The sequence below is a fragment of the Microchirus variegatus genome (assembly GCF_963457635.1).
Source record: "Microchirus variegatus genome assembly, contig: SCAFFOLD_69, whole genome shotgun sequence".
Classification (NCBI taxonomy): domain Eukaryota; kingdom Metazoa; phylum Chordata; class Actinopteri; order Pleuronectiformes; family Soleidae; genus Microchirus; species Microchirus variegatus.
The window spans coordinates 26,558-37,183 of record NW_028154651.1 but is presented as its reverse complement, the minus strand read 5'-3'; the positions used below and the strand labels follow the sequence as shown (position 1 = coordinate 37,183).

Below are 10,626 nucleotides of genomic sequence, written 5' to 3'. Positions count from 1 at the left end.
AATGGATGAATGGGTGAATTGATGAGCGCGTGAGTGCCTCGCTCTCCAGCTGCCGCTGCCACAGGTTTTTCACGCTCTTCCGTCCACGCGCCCCTCATCCACCATCTGTTTCTTTGGTAACAGAGGAGTGAGTCTGCCTGCAGGCAACAACAACACCAACAATAAGAATAAGGACACAATAACAACAGCAGCAACAACAAAGACAACAAAGCAAACTGTGTCATTTTTAAAGGTACATTCCTCACAGTTTTACTCACATTTACAGATGAGGACTTAACTTAACTTTAACTTAAAACTAGAGCTGCAACTAACAATTACTTTCGTAATCGATTAATCTGTTGATTATTTTCTCGATTTATCGATGAATCGTTTGGTCCATAAAATGTCAGAAAATGTTGGAAACCTGGAAATTATGATGGTCTCAAAGTCTTGTTTTGTTGACAAACCAAAATGATTCAGTTTTAATGATTTCTTTGTTATGTGGAGCAAAAAAAACAAGAAAATATTCACATTTAAGTAGATCAAACAATCAGAAATTCTTGTTTTAATAATGATGAAAAAAGCTTCAAACCGATTATCGATTATCAAAAATAGTTGTCGATTAATTTAGTAATCGATTATATTCACATTTCGTTTCAGCTCTACTTAAAACTATACATTCTATTCTATTTTACTCTATATAACTTTTTTTTAAATATGGTCTCAGTGTTATTATCTTTGTATATTGTACTTTTCTTGTTAATGCACAGTTATAATTTATTATCCTTATCTTTACTGTCTTGCTGCTGTAAATTTCCCCACTGCAGGACGAATAAAGGACTCTTTTATCTTTAGTGTCCCACTTTGAAATCTGAAAATCCACAAAATAAACACCTCACCCTCAATTTCACCATGAACTAGCCAGTGTTAGCAATAACAATGCTCTACAATTGTATTTTTTAAAGCACACAAACAGAGCTAAGTGCTATTAATGGTTCAAAAAAAGCTGTATTTACACAGTGGCCGCCATCTTGGAATCCTAGCTTGGGGTACGTGAAGTTTCCGAAATTACATGTTAAAAAACACTGAACTGTAGTGCGGAAAAAGAAAAGAAAAGGCCTGAAAAGAAGAAGACAAAGAAGAGGGGAAGAGGTGGAGGACAACAACTATTCCAACCAGCAGAGGGCGATAGCCCGTTTGCTCACTAATTTTTGGTCTTCCTGGGTTGCCGTTAACAGATCACATCCTGTCGTAACTCCAGTAGTTGTTGTGTTCACATCTCGGTCCTCTTCGTCCCTCTTCGTCTTCTTCGGTCCATTTATCACAGTTTATGAACCGGTCGCGTCCCGCAGGTCTCTCCGGCCTGTGTCCGGTCACCGAACATCTTTATCTGAGTAACGGCAGAGCCGCGGGCGACTCCGTGCAGCTGAGTCGCTGTGAAATCACCTGCGTCGTGAACGTGAGTGAGAGTAGGAGGAGCTGCCCCTCTCCTCCCGTGGTGGAGTACGTCCACATCCCGGTGCCGGACTCCCCGCTCTCCCCGCTCTGCCTTCACTTTGACCCGGTGTCAGAGAAGATCCAGGCTCACGCCGAGGGCGGAGGCCGCACGTTGGTCCACTGTAACGCCGGCGTGAGCCGCTCCGCCACGCTGTGCATCGCTTACCTGATGAAGCACCGCGGCGTGACTCTGCTGGAGGCCCACGCGTGGGTCAAGTCCTGCCGACCCATGGTGAGGCCCAACCACGGCTTCTGGAAGCAGCTGGTCCAGTATGAGAGGCAGCTCCGTGGCTGCAACTCTGTCCGCATGGTGTCGTCGTCCATCGGGGAAATACCGGACATTTATGAGGAGGAGATCAGAGACATGGTGCCTTTGTGAGGACCTCACCAGGGTTAGAGAACTTCATTATCTGGACTTCATGACGAGAACTATATTATCTAGACTTCATGATGAGAACTATATTATCTAGACTTCATGATGAGGACTTCAGAATGAGTACATCATAATCTGGATTTCAGAAAGAGAATGAGAACTCCATTATCAGGACCTCATGATGAGGACTTCAGAACGAGAACTTCATAATCTGGACTTCAGAACGAGAACTTCATAATCTGGACTTCAGAACGAGAACTTCATAATCTGGACTTCCAAATGAGGACTTCAGAATCTCACATTTTTAAACCTTACCTTAAGTGACATATTGTATTGTATGTGTTATTTTCTTACATTCTTTCTACTTCTATCACTGGTTATTTACTCAGGCCTCAGGATAATGATGAAGCTGTGACTTTAAAGGAAGCTTTATTCAACTCATCTGAGCCTAGAAAGTACAAAAAGCATTTATTTAATAACAAATGATCATCTTTGTTTGTTCAACAATGAATATTTAAAGAACAGCAGGATGTTTTTATGGAGAGCAATAATGAAAAACAATGAAATAAATAGCTTACAATTAGTTATTAACATCTCAATTGATTTACACAGGTTGTTTTGCCATTAAAGAAAAACATGAAATATGATTTTTGCAAAGAAACATTTGATTTCTGTTGTTTTCCTTGAATCAGAAGGGGCTTTCCATAGATCATAACCCAGTAAAAAATATAGTATTCATTTATGAAACAGGCACAAAAATAAGAGTCACACATTTAAATCACATTAAATCATTCACAATTTTGGCACAAGTCAGCATTAAACATCTACACGCACATCTACTCAAGAAGAAAATTTAAATAGAACGCATTAGTGGTCGACCTTTACACCCACGGTCAAAACAAAGCAGCCGTTTCGCTGCAGTTTCCTCTTCCAAATTACCCTTTTTTCTTTTTTTTTAATTCAAAGCCCTCAACCAGGATATATTCCGTTATCTTTCAATGAACCGGCTCAACATTCTACACAATACAATCGATTCTGCTCCTGTGTCTGTGTAGCAAAGATGAAACTGAAGGAGATAACTAGCATAGCATAGCATCAATCCTCCGGTGCCAAAGACAGCCCACCGTTTAGCCCTGAGGAAAACTGCAGACTCTTACATTTTTTTTTGTCAGTTACACAAAATAAATATAGCATGTCAACCAATCAGTTTAAATGTTTTCTTGGCTAGAGTGAACAAAATAGCAGCTAGCTATAAACCCAAACTCGTTTTATTTCCGGAACGCGGTAAGACAATTGTTGATCATTTTGTACACGTTTACTGGTCGTCTTCAAATGTTCAGGGAGGTGGATTTTTATCCATTTCTGACAGAAAAAGTTGACTCTTTCAGCTAGCTTGAAATAAACCGCAGCTAACCATACCTTTAGCACTTCTTTCCAGGGCGCTATGAGAACCGTTTGTTTTTTTAATAAATGGGGAAGCAGATTTTTAGACAATTTTAACACCAAAAAGTCATTAATTGCTAGGATGAACAAAATGGCTGCTAGCTATACTCGTAGCACTTTTCTTCCCAGGACGCAATGAGAAACATGTTATTTTCACACATGATTACTCATCATCTTTAAAAATTTGTTTGTCTTTTGCTAGGATGAATAAAATGGCTGCTAGCTAGAGACCATTGAGCTTTTCATACATGTCAACTAGTTAAAACAGATTTCTGACAGAAACAAATGTTTTTCAGCTAGGTTAAACTAAATGCTAGCTGTAAAGCTAGCGCTTTTCTTCCCGGGTCACGACGAGAGCGCTGTATATTTTCATACATGTTTATGAGTTGTCTTTAAATGTATACAGAGGTGGAATTTCATACATTCCTGAAACAGAAAAGTTAGCATTTTACGAGGATGAACAAAATGGCTGCTAGCTATACTCGTAGCAGTTTTCTTTCCGGGACGCTATAAGAGAGTTGTTGAGCTTTTCATACACGTCAACTAGTCCTCTTTAAATGTTTGGGGAGGCAGGTGTTTGTACATTTATGAAAACAAAGAGTCACTTTATCAACTAAGTTGAACTAAATAGTCGCTAGCTACTATACCTTTAGCTCTTTTCTTTCCGCACAACATTCAGTAAAAAAGCCAATTTTTTTTTAACAGATACGTCAATAAATAAGTGACAAACTATTACTTAAACAACTTTGGTCTGTTAATCTGTCAGCATGTTAGCGTGTCAGCCTGACGCTGAGGTGGGTTAGCACTGTGCAAAAATCTCCTTCTGAAAACCAAGGGTAGCTTACAACGCTTAACGATATCGCAAATCTTCTGATACAAATACGAGTCCAGGATAGTCTTTTACCAATTTTAAAGGTGCCATATGTAAAAATGTGGCCAAAAACAATTACGACGCTCAAATTCAAAATACCGAGGTCTTTTAGGTTACGTTTTCTGACGTAACTGGCAACCCGTGGTTGCTCTGCAGCTGAGACTCTACTGACTGCAATGATTGGTAGGTGGCGCCACTTAAACATGATTTGCACTCTGCAAATGTTTTTTTTAATGCAAATATTTTGTCTGTACTGTTGTTGTTGGTGAGTTCAGTTTGTTATATGAACATTATTCCTGAGTCTCTGTGACATATTAGGAGGATTTTATGGCCAGTTGCTTTAGATTTAATACGTAATGCACCTTTAATTTAGCTGTTAATAAGACATAAGTGCTGATGCGTTAACTGCGTAGCTCTTAACCTGCCATTTCATTTCATGCCTGTGAGTTTACTTTTTAATCCAGCTACTTTGTCCAGGATTGAACCGATTGAACATTGTATTGACGAATTCCAAACAGTTTGTAGACTAGCAGAGGAGCTCCTTCATCAGCATCATCTTCAGAAACATGGTGCGGGCGAAATCTGAGCAAATGATAAGGTGACAATCTAGTTCTCTTATTGTAAATATTGCGCTCCGGCCAAAATCCTTCCGTGCTACCATGCTCTGGTTGCTATGACTTTCGTCTTGCCAACACCATAGGGTTGTAAAGCAGATATTCCATCGTGCAACTTCTGTACATCTAAATTAAGTCTCGACACCTTTCATCTAATCGACATTTAAAACATCCACACAGCTCATTATTTTTTTTACACATAGATTCAAATGGCTTATTTACGTACACAGTGCGATCACTGATGTACTGAACAAACAACGCTGGAAGTACAAACGACGAGTATTTCCATCTGCTACCGGATGTCCTGAGTCAGGTCAACTTACACGATTGCCTACAAAGTGGGAACAGCGTCGCAAGTGCAAAAAAAACAAAACAAAAAAAACTGCCGTGCTCATTTTACCTTGGCTGCATTTCACTAAATCCCTCAGTAAGGCAACAATGTTATGTGCATAGTCATGCAATAAGCATCTAAAAAAAAGGTACAAAAAAAACAGCAAAGTCCATTTGACACAAGGTGAAACCAACAAGGAGAACACCGAGAAAACATCCACACGCCCTCTTCTCACAAGACACCACAGTGCAATCAGCTGCTCCAAGGCAAGGACTTCACGAGCGTGAGTTTAGATCACGGCTGAAAGACAACGCAGAGGAATCGTTAGTGACAACATGTGGAGATTAAATTAATAAAAAGGTGTGTGTGTGTACTAGTACTGAATGTGAGAATGATGAATCTAGAAGGGAAGACATTTTGTGAAAGTAGGGTAAATCACAAAGAATGCTGTACATGAATGTGTGTGTGTGTGACTGTGTTCATACCTGCTGTTCCAGTTTCTGGTATTCAGTAGATCGAGGACGACGTGCTGATCTCGATCGCTTTCCCTCCAAAAGAAATGCAATTATCTGGGAAAAAAAATATCAAAGAGGGAAGATAATGGAATCTTATCATCTGGCTAACCCTACTTTGTGTTTTATAGATTTCTCTCTTTATTTGAGCTAAAAAAAAAAGAGTGTTGAGAGTACCTTGCGCTTGTTGTGGTAGGTGATGTAGAGCACGGCCACCAGCACAGCTGCAGAGACCAGGTAGGCAAAGAAATGGCTGCTCTCTGCCTCCTCCTTCTCTCCAGAATTTGGCTGAGTCATCTTATCTTTACCTCCACTTTCACTTCCCTTGCCGTCATCCGGTATTTTCGCAGCGTCCTTGTCGTCGGGTTTCTTCGCAGCGTCCTTGTCGTCGGGTTTCTCCGCAGCGTCCTTGTCGTCGGGTTTCTTCGCAGCGTCCTTGTCGTCTGGTTTCTTCGCAGCGTCCTTGTCGTCGGGTTTCTCCGCAGCGTCCTTGTCGTCGGGTTTCTTCGCAGCGTCCTTGTCGTCGGGTTTCTCCGCAGCGTCCTTGTCGTCCGGTTTCTTCGCAGCGTCCTTGTCGTCCGGTTTCTTCGCAGCGTCCTTGTCGTCCGGTTTCTTCACAGCGTCCTTGTCGTCCGGTTTCTTCACATCGCCCTTGTCGTCCGGTTTCTTCGCAGCGTCCTTGTCATCAGGTTTCTTCGCAGCGTCCTTGTCGTCCGGTTTTTTCGCAGCGTCCTTGTCATCAGGTTTCTTCACAGCGTCCTTGTCGTCCGGTTTTTTCACAGCGTCCTTGTCGTCCGGTATCTTCGCAGCATCCTTTTCATCCAATTTCTTCGCAGGGTCCTCGCCATCCGATTTCTTCGCATCGTTTCCGGCGTCCTTCTCATTTGATTTCTGCACATCGTTCCCGGTGGCCTCGTCTTTCGATTTCTGCACAGCGTTCCCGGTGGCCTCGTCTTTCGATTTCTGCCCACCGTTCCCGGCGTCCTCGACATCCGATTTCTGCGCATCGTTGTCGGTGGCCTGGTCGTCTGCTTTCTGCACAGCGTTCCCAGTGGCCTTGTCTTCTGGTTTCTTTGCACCGTCCTCTTCAGGTCCTTCCCCTTTAAATTGGACAAAAAAGTTAGACTCATCATGAATTGAACAGAGACTGAAACAACAGATCCACTCCATGTCATTGAATAACAAAAGCCATGTTGCTGCCACAGTGAAATATTCACTGGAACCACTGGGACCGCTTCCGTTATTTACACTGCAACGGACTTAATATTTATCTAACCTTATTAAGAACGTCCTCTGTTGTCTCTCTTCTTGTCGACTTGTTCCATTTAATGAGATTATCTGAGGTTATCTGATTAGCCGACGAGATTATACGATATCAAAACCGTAAAATGAAGGCCCTTTGTGAGGTCGGAGCCCTTTGTGACTGCAAGACATGGCAACGGTGACATGCCCAAATGATACTGAGTTGGTAGGAACCACTTTGTCCCTCTGTCATAAACATATGCAAACAATGACCGTATAAATGTGTAGCAGCGCTCACTGCTCACCTCAGTCTCGTTGACAATGACGGCTGAGCGGAAATGTGACGCGTGTGGGATGTGGTGACTTTTTCCAGTCACCACTAACCTCGTTATACACCCCCAGAATCATTAATAACACTGAGTCTGATAAGGTTTATGATGAAGGAGAGGCAACACTGATGTCACTCTCAGAGTCCTGTGGTGTGGTATACAGGGGGGGAAGTGATTTACACCTGGCTATCAGGCTTCTGTTTGTGTGTTAGTGTTGAAACAATGGAAGTTCATTTTATTCAAATTAAGATGAATGAATATGGTAGGGAACATTTGAGGAAAGGTTGAACATTTTCAGGTCAAATTATTGTGTGTGAATATACACATATATCTATCTATCTATCTATCTATCTATCTATCTATCTATCTATATATCTATATATATATATACACACACACATACATATGTATATATATATATATACACACACACACATGTATGTATATACACACACACACACACACATGTATGTATATATATATACACACGTATGTATATATACACGTATGTATGTATATACACACGTATGTATGTATGTATATATACATACACATATATACACATGTATATATATATATATATATATATATACACATATACACACATACATACGTGTATATGTGTGTATATATATATATACACACACACATATATACATGTATGTATATATATATATATACACACACACGTATGTATGTTTGTATGTGTGTGTGTATATATACACACACACGTATGTATATATACATATGCATCATACATATACACACGTATATACATATATATATATATATATATATATACACACACACACACACACACACATACACGTATGTATACATATATTTATATTTACACACACACACGCGCGCGCACGCACACACGCAAACACGTATATGGATTTTACTTAGATCGGGTTAAGTAGATTAACGGTAAATATCGCGCATCGCAATTTGAAACGTGTTCAGTGAAACGTGGTTGATTTTCCAGTGCGGTTTAAAAAGAGAAGCTGAACTTTCGCTGTTTCCGTTCAGGAAACTGACGCAAACCGCCGAACAAACATGCAACAGAGTGAATGACACGACATCGAAAGAGACTCGGTTTTCCGCTCTCTGTCTCCGTTTAAACGCGTTGTTCCGTCTTTTTCCTCACTGTAGTGGGATGAAGATTAGCCGCATTAGCTAAATACGGTAGAACAATCTCGAAGAAACAAACAAACTCACCTGAGACCAAATTGCTGCTGAGCAGAAATATCGCGAGAAGCAGGAAAAGCGTCTTCATTTTGTTTTCCACGGACACACCAGTGAAGAAAACGCGGAATATATGTATTCTGTAGTCCGGGTTTGACGCTGAGACGACGCTCCACGACACAAATCCGCGTTGACAAATCCGGGTCGACAGGTTGAATAAGCAGCGACGGTGGCTGACAAGTTGTTCCGGCTTCCGTGTAGCTCACTACTCTTCTTCTTCTATTATTATTATTGCGTCATGGCGGTTAGCGAACAATGATTTGGCTCATTACCACCACCCTCTGGTATGGAGTGTGCATAATAATAAAATGTTAGTCATTTTACTACTGTAAAAATAAATACATAAAATAATAATAATTATATATTATGAAGCACACACACCCACACACACATATATTATTATCATTAATAATATATGTATATTTAAAAAATTAATAAATACATAACATAATCATTATTATATATAATAAAGCACATATATAGAAAGATAAAATAATAAAAAATAATAATATATGTGTGTATATATATATATATATATATATATATGATTATTATGTTTATTTTATCTTTTTGGCAAGGCTGAAATTCAGGTCTCGGTCAGGCAACACAATTATAATAAAATGACAAATAAATCATCATGAGCCGACTCTACTCTTTTCTCTGAAGTTTTAAATGTATTTAAATTCCCTCCTAATTGATATTTTTTGCTTCTTTTTTGTACATTATTTGTATAAATAAATAAAAAAACTTTCTTTCGAATGTCTGTTCTGATTCTTTCTTTCACTTCGACTGAATCTCACTGAACGTAATGTGTTGTTGCTGCCACCTACAGGCTGAACGTTGACACGACGTGATGTGTGGAAGTGCACGGCCTCTCCAGCAGATGGCGGTGTTGGTGCACAGTGGAGTTCAGAGAGAACTGTTGTGGTTCTCTTTCTCTATATAATGTTGTATATTATTACAAATATTTTATTATATTAACCTTTTCTTTTTAGGGTTATATAAACACTTGATTAGCCACAAATAAATAAATGGTTCATATACACACACACTCACACACACACACACACACACACACACACACACACATATATATATATATATATATATATATATATAACTAAGATTTACACATGTACATTATTACAGCAGCAAAGATAGATTGGGATAAAGATAATGAATAATAAACAAAACATAAAACATAAAACCAAATATATACAATATATAAATATATTAACACTGACTATAACATGGAGTTAAAATAGAATGATATATATATAGCAGTGTTCAATATTAATTATATATATATATATATATATATATATCATATACTAATTGTTTCCCATCTGATTTAATACTTGTCCACTAGTGGGCAATTTAAATACTTTAAGATTGCAAGTTGTATTTCACCTTAAATGTAATGTCAAATTTAGCCACTAAAGGGCAGTTGAAATAATATAGTATCCACAAATTAAATTTGAGCTTGCATGTAATGACATGTTTGTCCACCAGAGGGCAATTTGAACAAACCACCTGCCATAAATCAGATTTGACCTAACATGTAACAACACCTTTGTCCACCAGAGGGCAGTCTGAAGAATTCAGCATCCATATATAAAATGTGACCCTCCTTGTAAAAACACATTGGTTCACCAGGAAGCTGTTCCATCATGTGAACCAATCCATTACCCATAATGCTTTGTGAAAACTTAAAAGTGAAGAAAACAGTGTCTTTTGTCTAAAATAAATCACATTTTGACTGTGAAACATTTGACAAAAGATGGTAAAACAGTGTCAAAAAGTTTGTGATACATATTTCTGTAATTATTCAAGTTTTATCATTTAATTCTTTACCAGCACCATAAGTGATAAGACTTTAGTGGACGTTAAATACTCTGTCATTCTCCAGTGAATATAGTTCAATGCAGCTCAGTTTAAATACTGTAGCAGCACTAGATGAAACTCACCATGCTCTGTCATGGTTTGCCCACAGGAGGGCAGTGTTCAATATTAATTATGTATTATTCATGCAATTCAATACTTGCCCACTAGTGGGCAATTTAAATACTTTCAGATTACAAGTTATGTTTCACCTGAAATGTGATGTCATATTTAACCACTGGAGGGCAGTTGAAATACCAGAGTATCCATAAATTAAACTTGAGTTTGCATGCAATGATGTGTTTG

The 10,626-nt window shown here is 39.0% G+C and overlaps 2 protein-coding genes across 2 annotated transcripts; one reads left to right on the top strand and one right to left on the bottom strand.

Annotated features, from left to right (window-relative positions):
* Positions 1 to 1,266: 1,266 nt before the first annotated feature.
* Positions 1,267 to 2,171, top strand: LOC310944097 (dual specificity protein phosphatase 18-like). Its single transcript, XM_083910928.1, has one exon. The coding sequence runs from the start codon at positions 1,310 to 1,312 to the stop codon at positions 1,853 to 1,855; it is 546 nt and encodes a 181-aa protein (XP_083767054.1). The 5' UTR covers positions 1,267 to 1,309; the 3' UTR covers positions 1,856 to 2,171.
* Positions 2,172 to 2,290: 119 nt separating this feature from the next.
* tgoln2 (trans-golgi network protein 2) lies at positions 2,291 to 8,612 on the bottom strand. The gene is made up of 4 exons (XM_083910927.1): positions 8,413 to 8,612; positions 5,798 to 6,720; positions 5,594 to 5,677; positions 2,291 to 5,408 (listed from the first exon to the last, which is right to left on the bottom strand). Exons 1-4 carry the CDS (start codon positions 8,468 to 8,470, stop codon positions 5,403 to 5,405), a joined length of 1,071 nt encoding a protein of 356 aa, XP_083767053.1. The 5' UTR covers positions 8,471 to 8,612; the 3' UTR covers positions 2,291 to 5,402.
* Between the last annotated feature and the right edge of the window lie 2,014 nt (positions 8,613 to 10,626).

Coding starts and splice junctions, on each gene's coding strand:
- tgoln2 (XM_083910927.1), bottom strand. CDS start 8,470: ATGAAGACGCTTTTCCTGCTTCTCGCGATATTTCTGCTCAGCAGCAAT. Junction 6,721..8,412: donor CAGCAGCAATTTGGTCTCAG/GTGAGTTTGTTT, acceptor TCCAATTTAAAG/GGGAAGGACCTGAAGAGGAC. Junction 5,678..5,797: donor CCTACCACAACAAGCGCAAG/GTACTCTCAACA, acceptor TTTTTTTCCCAG/ATAATTGCATTTCTTTTGGA.
- LOC310944097 (XM_083910928.1), top strand. CDS start 1,310: ATGAACCGGTCGCGTCCCGCAGGTCTCTCCGGCCTGTGTCCGGTCACC.